At 38.5% G+C, this 16027-nt stretch overlaps 1 protein-coding gene and 2 non-coding genes across 3 annotated transcripts; all 3 read left to right on the forward strand.

The window, feature by feature from the left end:
* The first annotated feature begins 3647 nt into the window (after positions 1–3647).
* On the forward strand, positions 3648–10062 carry LOC140136837 (small ribosomal subunit protein uS17-like). The gene is made up of 4 exons (XM_072158436.1): positions 3648–3754; positions 8607–8729; positions 8973–9178; positions 9837–10062. Exons 1-4 carry the CDS (start codon positions 3743–3745, stop codon positions 9961–9963), a joined length of 468 nt encoding a protein of 155 aa, XP_072014537.1. The 5' UTR covers positions 3648–3742; the 3' UTR covers positions 9964–10062.
* On the forward strand, positions 6818–6899 carry LOC140138501 (small nucleolar RNA SNORD35). Its single transcript, XR_011857026.1, has one exon. It is a non-coding gene; the product is annotated as a small nucleolar RNA SNORD35 (small nucleolar RNA).
* Positions 9459–9539, forward strand: LOC140138500 (small nucleolar RNA SNORD35). The gene has a single exon (XR_011857025.1). It is a non-coding gene; the product is annotated as a small nucleolar RNA SNORD35 (small nucleolar RNA).
* Positions 10063–16027: the final 5965 nt, after the last annotated feature.

The raw sequence follows: 16027 nt of genomic DNA on the forward strand, positions 1-16027 counted from the left end.
TGAAAATCAGACCTGTACTTTTTATAAACACCAAAAAGTCCGAAAGTGAGAAACACAACTGGTCTCGATCAAGTCTTCAGGACGAGTGTCCAAATGCGTCCAGCTTGCGTCCAGTTACGTCCAGTTTTTTTTTGGACGGGCCCTGATTGGTCAGAAGTTACATGTGACCTTGACCGTGACCAATCGGGGTCAATGATATAATAATAAACCACTCCTCCCGACCTCTGATTATCCTTGCTGAATTGCATCAATAGAGGGCCTATTCTAGCTCCTCTCACTCCCAGATAGGTAAAGACACAGATTAATAAAAGATAAATAGCCACCTCGTTACAATACGATCAAAAAATGGCTGCCCGGTGAAGTAAAATGTGCATTGGAATAACACGGCGAGTTTGGATAGATGATAGGATTTCTTTTTAATAAAATGTATGTTCCCCGTTATTAAAGCTTGTACCGGGTTGAAGATTCAGATATTTGGAAAAGAATAAGTAATTGAAACAGAGAGAAAGTACTAAAATCATAGCTTTTATACTTTTTTATATATTATACTAACTAGTTCATCCACAATAGCTACGATACAGCGCTACCAGTAGGGTTCAATTGCCTATTGTGAGTGCCCCTGTGTTGTGTGCATACATGTAGTTAACAATAACTGCATGATGCTATCGTAAAAATTATCAAAATTCAGATCTAGTCTAGCCTACCTCTATCTAGACCCTCCCTCGGGTCCATGGAGAACGACTGGTAATGTAGATTACATAGCATTAAAAATCAACCCAATACACGGGTGGGGAGCGGTCACTGAAATTTAGCGTTCAATATAGGCGGTGTGATTAGTGTAGTCACTGTAGTGGCATCAATTTGTGTAGAAAGAGGAATTGGTTTTGGGCGCTGGGAATTAAGAATGGGGGGGGTGAAGGACTATGGCATATTTTGATAGGCTATTATGTTATTATGTAGGCCTATCGTTCCATTATCCAGGCCGGACAGAACCGAGACTGTGGGACAGTCTAACCTCTATCATGATCACGGTCATAAAATGTGCTTAGGCCTACTAGTCAGTCAGTGGTTCAGCCGACGTGTATAGTACCCCCGGGGGGCACTCGATGAAAGTGACGTAGGCTGTGCCCACCAGCGCAGTGGCGTAGCTGCGCAGGGGGGAAATTGCCCCCCCTGGCAATGCTCAGTGGGCCCCGCCCCATTTGGCCCCCCTAGCGCAGAGGAGTGAGAGATGGAAAAAAAGGGGAAAGAAAGAGAAAGAGAGAATCCATAGGCCAACGATATAAGGTGCGGATAGAATTTGAACAATTTTAAAATTTTGTTTAAAAAAATGGAACTACATGTATATCCCTCATGTACTGTATCTTATTTGATTTTTAAAGACTGGTTTTCAGATAACATGATTCTTTGAGTATACTCTTGTATTTTGTTTAAGTTTAAAATGTAGTAACACTTTGTTATTAATGCTGCGTATGTAATTCTTTGTGATTTTTAATGATTTTTTGTGATTCTTCTTAATTGTTCTTTTGTTTATAAAAACAAAACAAAATAAAAGCACTGGCACCGAAGTATGTGCTCAGTGAGAGAAAAAAAAAGTTGCTATCCCTTGTATTCCTTTTTTTCTTCTTTGTTTTAATTGTTGATTCTCAATGATGGTAGGCCTATAATAGGCCTATGGATGGTCATTACGTGACTATTGCCCCCCCCCCCCAATTTTACCCCAGGGCTCATCAGTTGCACAGCCCCTAAAGGGGTCATTTAGGCCTTCAAATAAGAGAAGTTCGGGTCCACTTCTTGTCGGTCCCGGGGCAGGCCCCTACCTGCACATGAAAGTGACGTACCTGTGCCCACCAGCGTACGAAACTAGGGATCTATCAGTGTATAGCCTTTTAGAAAAAAGGGGGTCATTCGGTTTTGGCAATGTCAAAAATGGGGTGATTTTGTATGGGAGGGCCCAAGATTTCACATCTTTAACAATAATCAAAAATAGCTTTTTACCCAATTTTACAGTACAAAATAGACAGTTTTGAAAAGTTTTGAATCCGTCTTAATACCCCGGCTTTGGTGACTGACTTAAAGGAGTATTTCGTGATCTTAGCATCCTCTTTTTATGACATTTTTCAGTAGATATCCACGAAAAAAGCTTATTCCCAAAATTTCAGTTGATTCCGATTTTGCGTTTGTGAGTTATGCATGATTATGTCATAAAAAGAGGATGCTAGGATCACGAAACACTCCTTTAAGACCGTTAAGACCGGTACTGTTGGTGACAAAATGTGACGGGCCCTGCATATCGGCGGACCCAGTGGTGTAGCGTGGGTCATCACGTGGGGGGGGGCACCGGGTCTGATTGGGGGCAAAACCGTTTTTCGGCAATTTTCCTATGGGATTTTTTAAAATTTCAGATCGATTGGGGGCTTTTAGCGCACGAAACATTTTGGCGACATGATATCCCTAAGTGAAGCTAAACTGGTGAAATATGGTGCAAATGTGGAATAAATGCGCAAAAAGCCCCGCAAAAAGCACGCAAAAAATGCGGGTTTTTAGGTAAATTTCGTCAGAAACAAACATAAATTCAAAGGGGGGTGTATTAGCAATTGCAATTTTGCTACCCTTTTTTCCAAGTTTTTCATGTTTTTGACACCCTAAATCGTATCGTGCCTAGGCCCCTACCCACGAAAAACTACCGTAAAATGGGGTAACTTTCGGGGCACAGAGTTTTTAAAACACTGCTTCCAAACAAAACCAATTATATTTCTAATTAACTCTTTTTTGTGACATTAGGGTTCCCTTCTACACCTTGAAGTTGAAAAAGATTTTTTAATAATTTTGTAAAGGTGCCCTAGGGGTTAAAAATAGCCTGACCAAAGTTACCCCGCCTTTGGGGCAACTTTGGTCACAGTATTGCATTCCATGAAGGAAACATTTTTAAAAAAATGATCTTCGCTGTATATGGGCAAGTTGTTGTTTTTTGTGACATTTGACCCCTTGCAAAATTAATCAAGCACATATCCTTGCTCACAAATATCGATAGGCCTATTTATTTTTTCTGAAAAACTTAATGTAAAAAAATGCTCATTTTTGGTCAAAAACCCCGCTTTTTTCGTAAATTTCAAGGAAATTGGACATGAGCGACTATTATTTCTTCCAAACATATTTCTTAACAAATTGACACCAAATATGACTAAAAACAATATTGCTGTAGGCCTACGAAAATATGACTATTTAAAAAAATATATTTGACCGACCAAAGTTACCCCGCTGACCGAAGTTACCCCATTTTACGGTACCCTTTTTACGCGTTTTTATTATCGCGGATGGTGTACAGGCCACAATGGGAGTGACCCCCGGGCTTTCCACCCCCGGGTCTGGGTCATCTCTCCCAAAAGATATTAAACTTTCGGTCCCAGTGATTGGTTGCCCGATTGGGCAACATGCAAATTAATCGCACCATGTGCACGATTCCGTGCAATTTCTTTGTTACGCTATTGGATGCACTTTTGAAAAGCCAGCGAAATTTATTGACTGTTTAATTGCTAAAAAGATTTTCTTTAAAATTATTTCATATACTACAGAACATTTAATTATTCTATGCCTCAAAAATATACTTTTGAAAATAAGTATTATGTATCTGACACAAATAAAATGTTAATTATGATTTTTAAGCAGTTTTAAGACATATGTTTTCTAAATAGGGAAGTAGTGTTTCTATAATTGAACATCGTCCTTTTCCTTGGTCAAAATGGCAGATCAGGTGCGTGTGAAATGTGGCCGGTGTTTAAAGTTCATTTATCACCACTTCCTTTCGTAATTTAACCAATATTGTATCAAATAGGTGAAATGTTAACATCCGTTTACCGAATTCATGATTTGAAAAAGTCAATTGTGATAGATACGATGAGAATTTTCAGTTTCAAAATCGATTGTATCGTGTCCATTCGCGAGCAGAATTCTGCACACATGTAACATGCATTGCATGTACTCACATGACTGACACAGTCATAGCTCAGTTGCTGTAGCCTCAGTTACTCCGTAAGGCTGTCAAATATTTATGTGTACCCCAGTGTTGTTAATTCTCAAAATGGTCTGCCAAATATTGCTTTCGCAGCTTTCCCCCGGCTGTGCCAAAAAATATTTGCTTGGCCTGAACTTGCTTGAGCTTTGCTCCCCCATTGACATTGTAGGTATCACAGGGAAACCTCAGTTAACACTAGACCGAATAATCAGTCGCAATACAACATCTGTATAGCGACTGAAGTGGTTACAATGCTAAAGTCCATGGTGGTATTTCACCGTATTTATGTCACTTTTTGTTGAACTTGTCTCACCTGCATTTATATGAACCACTCCAAATTGTTGCTTGTATATAATACGAGGTTTGGGTGTACAATCGACGCATATGATTCCTTTAAAAAACAATTTGTAGTTACATTTTCAGCGCAGTTTCTCTCGTCGCATGCTCGAGTATTTACTTTTAAACTGGCATATGAGCATGCGCGGCTAAGCTGAATTTATACTCCTATCGCCGATCAGTACTTGACCAATGAGATACGCGCTTTTTCCAATGTAACAAAAAGTGGTCTACCTCATTGGCCAAAAAAAAATCGCTATCGCTCAGCGATGTAGTATAAATTTAGTTTTAGCCTAAGTCTTCCGCCATGATTTTGAAGCTAGTAAACATAGTGGAACGAAAAGGCCATTTCTCATTATGACCGTATGTAGCAGTTGAAGACTAATGCTAAATACGGGTCGGCCATATTTATTTCCGTTGTCCATGCAAACAAGATTCGCGATGAGCAAGAAATTTCAAGGTGAGAGCGCAAGAAATTGATTTTTGTGCACATTTCAGTGCCCATCCAGAAGCTTGAAGTATTGCGCTCGAGAGATAAGTAAGTTCTCGTCACATATAGGGTATTGCAGGGAATTATACCAGATTATTTAGGGGTGAAAAATATCAAGTAAAACACATTGTGGCCGTTTGCAAGTTCAGGATGTAAATATCGTCATCCTCGCCAATACAAAACATAGCGTAATAGTACGGCACTAAGTTAACACATTTGTTAGTCAGTCAAAATGGCCTAAACCGGCAATTCAAATTTACATTGAAATTAAAAAGAAGCTTTTTAAGAAGGAAACCTTCATAAATATGTTGTCTATACTTCACTTGACCCAAATTATATGATTTTTTTTGGTGATTAGAGACTCGCACATGGAATTTCAGAGAGATTTTGATAGCAGTTCCATTAAAAAAGGTGCTATCGTCATGAGACTAAGATCTAGAAACACCCCCGTAATGCTGTTGGGGAATTTTGCTAGCAGAATCTTTTTGATGAAAGTCAATCTTTGACAAGATGTAACTTTGCTACGGAAAGTGCTATGACAAAAAGGTTTTCAGTGTTGGCTTTCTTTACTCAAGGGCTTTAATTTGATATATAAAATGATGCAGTTTGTTGGCAAATTTGAATTCACCTGGCATACCTAATGAATGTTCCAAAAAACCTTTACCCCCCCTGCCAAAAATCTTCCCCCAAGAAGTTTGAACACGTGCAAAATTTTGAGGAATTGAAAACCTATTTTTGAACGTTTTCTTACACGGGTATATAGAAACAGTGCAAGAGTGCTGAAAACATCTGTGCCAACAATCGTTACCCCACCCCACCCCACCTCTTTCGACCTGCCAAAAATCACCCCACATGATTAAACTGTAAGAATGTACTGGAAAAGACTACTTAAAATGCTTGAAGTTGATGATTAAAAATGGATGTTGATGTAAGAACAATCGTTACCCCACCCCACCCCACCTCTTTCGACCTTAGTTCGCAAGGCAAACTTAAAAAAACCGGGCAAAACAGACGTGTCATTTATCGGTATGACATTTTCGTTATTGATGCTGCCCTATTTTAAGTTTGCACAGAAGAGGCATCTCAGTTTTAGTGCGTCGATTGTCAGTAAAATGCACATATACTCACTCTAAATTGTTCATCAAACTAATCCTGCGTTCCTTATGAAAAGAACCATATGCTGCATTGTATGTACAATCACCAAAAAAGATGAAAACGCATCTAAAAAATTCGATGCGTGCAAGCTTACGGGACTAAAATCAAAGTCACAAAACAGCCTATAAACAAAGTGACGCCATCGCTTTGCCACAGAGCCAATGACGTAAGCGCTGACATGTACCACGCGTGACAGCTGATCATGTGATATTTCATATTTACGGCATTAAAAGTTGAAGTTTCATTGAAATTGTGTGCTCTGGAAACTTATTTTTTTCTGGATTCATAATGGAGTATTAATTACAATTTCAGCCATGCACGTTTAGGTAAGAAGTACAACAACCCGTGTAATTAATATTATGACAAACATGCAGATATTTAAGCTTCTGGAGCCTTGTACTGTTTATTAATTGCTCTAATTGAAATTACGTTGCACTCGCTTTCTGCATACAGATCCTCCCATACCGTACTAGCAGAGCTAAGTACGGTATGGGTTCCTCGTACTACTTTCGACCTGCCAAAAATCACCCCACATGATTAAACTGTAAGAATGTGCTGGAAAAGACTACCGGTACCATACTTAAAATGCTTGAAGTTAATGATTAAAAATGGATGTTGATGTAAGAACAATGTGATATTTTTAAAATAAACAGTTCAGTGCATATATATAGCAAAAAGTAAAACGCATGGTTCAAAAATGTATATTAAGATAGTAAATAGAGTTTCATGACCAACCTATCCAAGTAAGCCTGTCCGACACGTAAAAACAAGGTTGTTGTTTTTTTGTTGTCTAAGGGATCGTTATTATATTCAAACAAGACTGTAAATGATGGTATCTCACGATGGTCTTCTGAATTATCTTTTGATGACCAATGCCTTATTTGGCTTCACTGATACAGTCTTTGATGAAGAACTCTATTGTACATTTACCCAAGGTGCTGTGTATCCTTCGTGTAAGAGAACACCAAACATCCCAACTCTAATCCTACCAGGGGTAGCGCTAGAACCAAAAACTCTAGTGTCCGCAGGGACCCCCGAACTTGCAGAAAATTTAAAAGTAGGGGGTCCGGAGTAGAGTTTGGCGAGTCCCAAATTGCACAAATGCAGTATAAATAGTATGTCTGCAATAGCCCTAAATTGAAAAACTGGGGGTCTGCAGGGACCCCTGAACTTGCAGAAAATTTAAAAACAGGGGGTCCCAACTCTATTTTGGTGAGTCCGGGACCCCAAAAAGCAACTTAGCGCTACCCCTGAATCCTACCCTAACCCTTTATATACCCTATTTAAATCTTAACCCTAACTCTAATCCTATTAGTATTTCGTGCTCTCTTACACTAAGGATAAACCCCAAGGTGGACGCTCTAATTTGGTCCATGCTCTGCTAATACAATTTTCACAATAACAGCCAATTTACATCTTCATTCTTCAATATGATCCTATGATCCCGGCCTATGATTATTTGCAGTAAAATTAAATTCGGGAGGCAATAAAAATCAATATTTCTAACACATGCCTCAACCATAGGCACCTATTAAAAGGCACCTCCACCCCTGACTTTGCATATATACATGTACCGGTACATAAATTAGCAGCAAAATTAGACCAAAACTGAGTCTAGTTACTTTAAGTATCCCTCCTCATTCTTGAGATCTGGGGTGAAATGTCCCGAAAAATAAAAGTAACACCTCCACCTTTTCCGATACCCCAATTCATGACGCATGACCTTGATGGATGCAGTGTAGCCACTGGATCAAACGTTCATGCTCCATCAAGACTTTGAATGGTCAATTTACACATGTTCGAGTGTGACTGTGTTCAAAAACCTTCAATATGGCAGAAAACATAAAAATTTGAACCATATTCAAGTTTAAAGAAAATTGGGGGTGGATCTAAAGTACAGTAAGGCCAAGTAAAAAAAATAACATGTATATCGTCCGGACTTTTTCAAAAATCGGTGAGGGAGGTCCTTATTATTTGTTATTGTGTTATTTTTTTACCATTCATTTCTGTGTAAAATTGCAATTGCAAAGTGGAGCAAATAGGAAAAATAACAAAAATATTTGAAAATCTCCAAAAATCGGTGAGGGCGGGGACGATATACATGTTATTTTTGTTACTTGGCCTAATGAACTTATGGTACAAAATTTGGACATTTGTGTTGTGTTCAGCCTTTTAAAGTTGTGTTTTTTCAGGGGCCATTTTTTACAAAGATGTTAATTCCTGGGCTACTTAGGCTCACATGGGCTTTTTAGTGAGATATAGGACATCTTTCAGATATTTTGTGTAAGTCTATAGGCCATGCCTATTTGTTAATATTCAAACACTTGACTGTAAGTGATGGTATCTCACGATGGTCTTCTGAATTATCTTTGATGACCAATGCCTTAATTGGCTTAATAAACTGATACAGTCTTTGATAAAGAACTCAGTTGTACATTTACCCAAGGTACATGCTCAGATTTGGTCCATCATACTCTGCTCTACAGGTTTTCATTTGCATGTTATTATCTAATCAGTCACACTACGACATAAAATCTATCAACTGGTTTAAAAAGAGCCAAATCGAATGTATTGAATTAATGTTCGTTTATTTTGTGTGCATTTTGACAGAACGAGAAAGCCTACCAGAAACAGCCAACAATCTTCCAGAACAAGAAGCGACTTCTTGCTTCTGGAAAAAAGGCACAGCGCTTGGTCAGGAATGTAGGATTGGGATTCAAGACACCCAGAGAGGTAAGTGTTAATAAAATTCTGGTTTCCGCACTTTCCGGTAACCCGTATGTGTCTGTAACCTCCCCCCCCCCCCCAGCTCTGTTACAAGTGAATTTATTTTTGTCAATTTCTGCTGCTCATTGGAGACACAGCGATGCTGACTCTAAAAGATTAAATACCCGCTATAACTAGGATGAAATCCGTAGAGTGTAGTAGTAGTAATATTTAGTAACTCAACTATAACATTTGTTTGTTTTCCTCCAGGCCAAAGATGGCAACTACATTGACAAGAAGTGCCCGTTCACCGGCAATGTACACATCCGTGGTCGAATCCTGACCGGCATCGTCACAAGAATGAAGATGCAGAGGACCATCGTCATCAGGAGAGACTACCTCCATTACATCAAGAAGTACAATAGATTTGAGAAGAGACACAAGAACATGTCCGTTCATCTGTCTCCGTGTTTCAGGTAAATAATTTGTTTTGATCAAGTTGATGCAGGTTTCAAATAAATTGAGCGGGTCTTACTGTTTGTTAATTAATTAAGTCGTTAATTCGCCAGCGAAGTGATTACATAACTCCCAAGTAACTGGATCACGCACCTTTTGGAATTAGTAGTTCATGCTATAGACTTTGTGTTGCGATCATTTCGATTGTGGTGCAGAACTCAAAAGCGTGATCCAGTTGTCATAGTGATAATCGGATTACACATAATACTTTGCTGGCGAATATTCAATCAAACACTGGACTGTAAATGATGGTATCTCACGATGGTCTTCTGAATTATCTTTGATGACCAATGCCTTATTTGGCTTAACTGATACAGTCTTTGATATTAAAAGAACACAGTTTTAGATCTTTGTAGGCAATGTTCAAGCTCAGATGTAGTCGTATGTTATCAATGATCTGCTGTCATTTAATATGGGTGGTATACTATTATGTATAACTAGCAAGTTTGGTCAATTAATTTTGGTAACCAAACAATTCGTCAGTTGGCATTTACCCATATTGGCAAATTGTTATAGTTGAATAAGAAAGCTAGTGATGTGATAATAATATTATTTTAAAGTAGTATATTTCTCACTAATCTAAACCCTTTCTCCTTTGTCTTTTCTCCTATTTCACAGGGATGTGCAACTAGGCGATATTGTGACTGTAGGAGGGTGCCGACCACTCAGCAAGACAGTGAAATTCAATGTCCTCAAAGTTACCAAGGCCCCAGGATCCGAGAAGAAGCAGTTCCAGAAGTTTTAAGTTCACAAGATGACTTACGTGTAAACAAACGCTTTGAACTGAACTTTTGAAATTGCCTCTCAGTTTCTGTCAATAAAATGTAGCCGTGTAAGACTTCAAGTGATTTGTTCTGTGTTAGTTATTGGTTTGTTCCTATGCGTTTAAACACACACACACACACCCCTACTTGTAAATACCTCTAAATGAGGACCTCATTCTGCATATGATTTAATACTATCTAACTGAGGACTTGGACACCTGTTCTTAATTGACACACCGTGGACCTCAGAAACACACCAGACCACTTACTATCCAACTGTGGCCCGTCCTATACCCCTATAATAATGTGGACTGGACCCGTTTTAAATGCATTTTTATATTATTTGCGATGTTCTGGTTATATTCAGCAGACATTTCCAGGGTTGGAGGTGTGTCCTCGTTTGTGATGTGTGTATAATCCATATGTAGGTTCTCGTTTGGAGGTATTTACAAATGCACCCCACCCAACCCAACGAGCTGTATGGGGGAGGGGGGTATTATGGGTGTATGTGCAAAATGCAAATACGTACAAAGTGGCATTTTTTGGTGTAAACACTGGTATGAAACGAAATTGTAGGGGCAATTGTAAACCCTATGGGTGTTAAAACGCCATTTGCAGGAGGTGCCTCTGTGGGGTACGCCCATAAGGTCAATTTATGCCCACAATGTGGCTTTGTACGTATCTGTAGGCTACTCCCACAATGTAGCTACACACACCGTAGCTACACACACCTGTTTGTAAATACCTGCAAACGAGAACCTCATTCTGCATATGATCTAACCGAGAAGACACACACCTGATTTCAATCGACACACCTTGGACCTACCCCACCAGACAACTTCCTTATTATCGTTATTTACGATACCCTGGTTATATCCATGCAACCGAGGACGCCTACGGTTGGAGGCGTGTCTCGCTTGTGATGTGTGTATCCTTGTTTGCAGGTAATTACAAATGTACCCCCCCATAAAGGCACACACATTGGGCCAAAACCATTTAAAATCCACACTACCTCCTGTGGAAGATTTAGCCAAGTCTTCCAGAGAGGGAGTATGAGTTTTAATTAGAATAGTCATTCCATATCAACTCAACCAATTTTCAGAAAAGGTTGGCTGGTCACCCTCTCAGATTTTGTTTAAAATCACTTACCCCTATGGGCCAAATGAACACATTTCAAACGGTAGGACTCGTCTCCTTGTTGTTTCTGAGTTATGCCAACTTCCCATTGAAATACACACAACATTGTCCTTAATACCAACCTAAATTTTACCATGTGGGAAATAAGCCACCATAACCAAACTCACACATATTCAAAATACTTCTATGCTGATCCTCTGTACCAGAAATCTTAGTGGTGTTGGGCAGGGACAGGCGATTTGCTGGTTTCAGCCAAATTCTCTATTGACATGTCCTGACGAACAGACGTGACACGTCCACGAGATTTTTCCCTTCTTCTGTAACCTGAAATTTTGTTCTCAATCGCATTGGGTGCAACTCCCATACGACGAGCAATTTCTTTCACTGGTACATTTCCATCCTGCAAACCTATTGGTCGACCGTGAAGGAAATCGGGCAAACGTGGCATTTTTAAAATTACTTTTAAAATGAACTACTGGCGATGTATGGTTTATTCTCACAGCAGTACAAATCCCGCCCAACTCAGCCATTTATCATTAAAGAGAACCTGCTTTGCTTTTGAAAAAAGAAGAAAAACAAATATTAAGTTTTTTTAACAAACACATGAATATTCCTGGCCTACTGTATTGTTTGAGAGTTGACTCCTATGGACTCAGATGCAACTTTTTAACACTGTTAAAAACGGTGTCTTTTGTTTACATAAGGAACCATTGTGACCAAACGCAATGACGTGTGAAGCTATAATTTGGACCATTATGTGTAAAACAAATAAGGCTACCCATACCATTTTACACATTTGCATTTCTTCAAATATTTTTCGATTTATTTTAAAAAGTATTCAGGGGGGAACTTGCATACTTCTCCAGTTGTGGAAGACATCTAGGTATAAAAGCTATAATACAGGGGAGTATGGGTTTCAAAATGTTTAACCCTAACCAATTACATTTGAAAAACATACTCCCCCTGTGGAAGATATTTCCCAAATCTTCCACAGGAGTAGTGTGGACTTCAAGTGGAATAGCCTATTTCATTTGTTACCACCTATTCCAGAAAACTAATTTTTGGATTAAATCAATATCCCTTGTGGTCAAATGAAACCTAGCTTTTGTTAAAAAGTACTAACTGGGATTAAAAGTACTAACTGGGATTTTAAAGACATTTTAATATTTTTGCAATTTGAAGGAAAATATCCCCCAAACATGTAATTTTGCATGTTTTCTAACAATATTGTACATTGTAGTTCCAAAATTCTAAGACTTGGCACAAGTCTTAAGATTCAAACTTAGGCTTAGAGTTGGCTCCAATTTTTTTTGAAAAATGGTCATGAAAAAGATTAGAAAATATGTTTCCAAAAATTATGTGAAACTTGAAATTGGTCTTTGTACAAGTATTTCGCCTTGATTGTCACAGCATACAAAAATCGCATGTTTTTTGGTTGTTCATTTCCAAAAATTTAACTTTCATTGCCAATAGAACTAAATCAAGGATTAGGATTTAGCTGTTTCATTTGGCAAAATGGGACATTTTTCTAAAAAAAAAAAAAAATTAGTGCTGTATTTTTCTGGAATATAGACTGGGTGTCAGGTGTTAGTATGTGGGCGATTCCATGGTTATTCGCATTTCTGCATCCTGTTAATCCAAGTACTGTGTTTTTTTATAAACCCATACCAAAAAGTAATTACTCCCCATTACCAAGGGGAGAGTTACAGCTTCGACGTAGCTCCCAGTCATCTTAGGGTGCGCCATTTGATGTTGGGAGGGGGGGGAGTTTTTTAAGAAAAAAAGTGTACACTGCTCTTTTCAAAGAAGTAAATTTGACTCCGCTGTGCCAGAAGTGGGTAAGTGCATTAGCTGCCCTGTGAACATTTGGCAATTTGCACACATTATATTTTACTCATGATTCATCTGCACATGGCAGCTATTGCACTTACCCACTTCTGGCACTGAGCAGTCAAAATGAACAATGATAGAGACAACTATATTCCTTGTTAAAAAAAAGCTTTCACATAATTATTTTGTAAGGATAGATCTCAAAATTTATTGTCTTATTCTATTACCTCCACCACCCATTACTCAAAATTGCGCACTGATTTGTTGAAACGCGTCACATGAAAGACCTTAACTTACAATAAAGTGGCCAGGGCAAAGAACACATGTTCTCCTCACACAAGAGCCTACAGCAAAGCATGATAAGCACCGAAACACATTCTACACAAATCATTACGCTTGATTACGCCTACAATATTCAGTAATACTCGCTGTATGCTTTGACTACGCGTACTCGCTCCACCTTTAAGTAAACAATAATATTTGGGTAAACATGGTAATAGAATAGAAATAAAAGGTGTAGCATTATCACAGACTCTAGAAACTTCTGGGGTCTGCATGGCATTATCTTTCACATCCAAAAAATTGTCCTTGGCAGTAAACACATTTAAGTTCAAGGCCATGTGTTTTGAACTCGCCACCCGTAGTGTTACATCGCAAATATATGAATTTGTACACCAATCGAGTTTCACATTAGAATATCTCCACAATTAACAACCCTAAACTAGCAAAAGTATACATTTTTGGAAAGCTGAAGGCATAAGGAATGTAACAATACATATTTCAACTCATTATACAGGGTGACCTTGAAGTTATACAGGGTGGAATAAAAAAATTCCTGATACAAAAAGGGGTTACTTAATGCATTGCTTATTACTAACTTGCAGTAATAAACTGAAAGTAAATAACATCTATTTAGTTAGAAGATAGGGGAGCCTACAGACTTTGGAAGATAAAAAATCACAGCTGTTTGGTAATCTCGAATACAGGGTGTCCCAAAGTATGTTAGAATTTTTTACAATTCATCATATTTTGAACTGAACCATTTTACCCCTAACCCATACAGGAAAAGTAAGTCCATATTTAGATTCCTCATCAAATTTCCTATCAGAAAATGTATACTTTGACTATGATAGGATAAGTAATAAAAATTTTACAGCAACTTTTAGATTTTGAAGACATCCGCATTACTTACTACAGTGTTTGATATGAAAACGGGTGGTTTTGTACGTAAAAGTTTGAATTTTATAGACTAAATCAAACAGTAAGAGTTTAAAATGATTAAAAACAATTAGCAGAATTGTTTATCTGTAAATTAAGACCAAAACCAAGTTTATAGCCCTTGTAGCAGTGAATTTATTCAAGTTACACACGTGAAACGTCGCGTTCCCATAGAGTTTGTGTGTACCGCTTCCCCCTCCTCCGCTTCCCCCTCCTCCACCACCCTGACTGCTCGCAATTCAATCGACCACAGCTTCCGTTAGTTGAGAAGCTATATTGTTCATATTTACAGGTTATTTAGTGGTATTATTTAGCTTTTAAATGAGACCAAAACCATGACATAATCTTTTTGTTTAGCCGAGGTATGATGAATTGAACAGATCACAATTTGAAAATACGTAACACCACCACCCTTTTTGGGTGGCGAGTTCAAAACGTGTGGCCTCAAATAAGTTAAGTTTTTACAGCCTCAGACGCCTTATTTTTGTGTACAGGATAATGCATTATACCCTTGATTTCTTTTAAAAGCACAGACTTTGCTGCTCTTAGTTTGCAGACTATGTAGAACCAGAAATGCCACTTTCCCAATTTATTAGGTTTCCCAAATTTTGTATAAATTCCCTGGACCAAGAGCCAAGTCCCGGGAGCCAAGTGCTACAATTATTTCTGGTTGATTTTTAAACAAATGGGGGGGGGGGGGTCACCAAAAATATTTAAAATATTTAAATATCTAAAAGGGACCCCGGCTCCCTATGGCTTGCAATTGTCCATATTATTTCCAGAATATTTTGGCAAGTCACTGGCATCTCTGTAGAACTTAGGGTCTTTTTATCTTTTCATTTTCGGTAAGTCTGTTGTTCAGATACGAAAACGGAAGTGATTCAGTAAGTTTACTGTAATCTGACTTCATTGTTAACTTTCAAGTACCAATCAGCTTATTTTCAATAGAAGCAGATGAGTCAGATGCCTATGTCAATAAAAGCGGGAGAGACAAGACCGATGTTTTTAATGGTCTAGCGCCCTCTCGTCTTTGCATTGCTAAATTGATCTATATTAATTTAACAAAATGCATGCCAATCTGAATGATAATGTGCACTTTTTTTCTGTAAAAACGTTGAAAATAAGCCCTTCAATCACAAAAGGTCCGTTTATGAGCCTGTCGCTACCCCCATTGCACTTGTGCAAGGCCACAGTGTCGCACTTCCCTCGTATCAATATCTATCTCCCTATTTTGCTTCCTCCTGCCCCCCCCATGATCAGGCTCCCCACTCCCTCCCGGTCCCTCTCTCCTCTCGAGCTTTCTCTTTCTAGGCTTTCCGTCTCTCCCTTTCCTCTCTTTCTTCCTCACCCTCCCACTCTCACTTGTTCAGTCTCAAGTATCTCCCCCTCCCTCCCCCCCCCCTTGCGAAATTTATCAGTATGATCCATGACTAAAAATAAGCTCTGCAAAAATAAACATTTAAAATAAACCCGAGTCATGCATATAGGCCCAACCAATTATCAGATTAGCTTGCCATTGGTACGAATGAATAGAATACATTATCTTTGCTCCAATGCAATTCTTTTGTATTGCATTTCAATATAAAACATGATTACCAAATCACCACTTGTACGCCCTCATTGGGAGATATTTGACTATTTCAGACGCTGTTTCATCGCCAATAAGAAAGACTTTTGCTTATAACTTGGCAACATGGTTAGTATATATTTCAATGCAAGACAATTTTTACGAGCCACTTACGCTAGGCGTAAGTGCATATATACCAAACACAAGTCAATTGAAGCCGCATACAATTTACCGCATGAATTTAGGACCGTAAAATTTAGACTCTTCTTTTGTCTAGATTAGCACCCAACCGC

The sequence above is a fragment of the Amphiura filiformis genome, chromosome 17 (assembly GCF_039555335.1).
Source record: "Amphiura filiformis chromosome 17, Afil_fr2py, whole genome shotgun sequence".
Lineage (NCBI taxonomy): Eukaryota > Metazoa > Echinodermata > Ophiuroidea > Amphilepidida > Amphiuridae > Amphiura > Amphiura filiformis.

Coding starts and splice junctions, on each gene's coding strand:
- LOC140136837 (XM_072158436.1), top strand. Junction 8,730..8,972: donor GATTCAAGACACCCAGAGAG/GTAAGTGTTAAT, acceptor GTTTTCCTCCAG/GCCAAAGATGGCAACTACAT. Junction 9,179..9,836: donor CATCTGTCTCCGTGTTTCAG/GTAAATAATTTG, acceptor CCTATTTCACAG/GGATGTGCAACTAGGCGATA.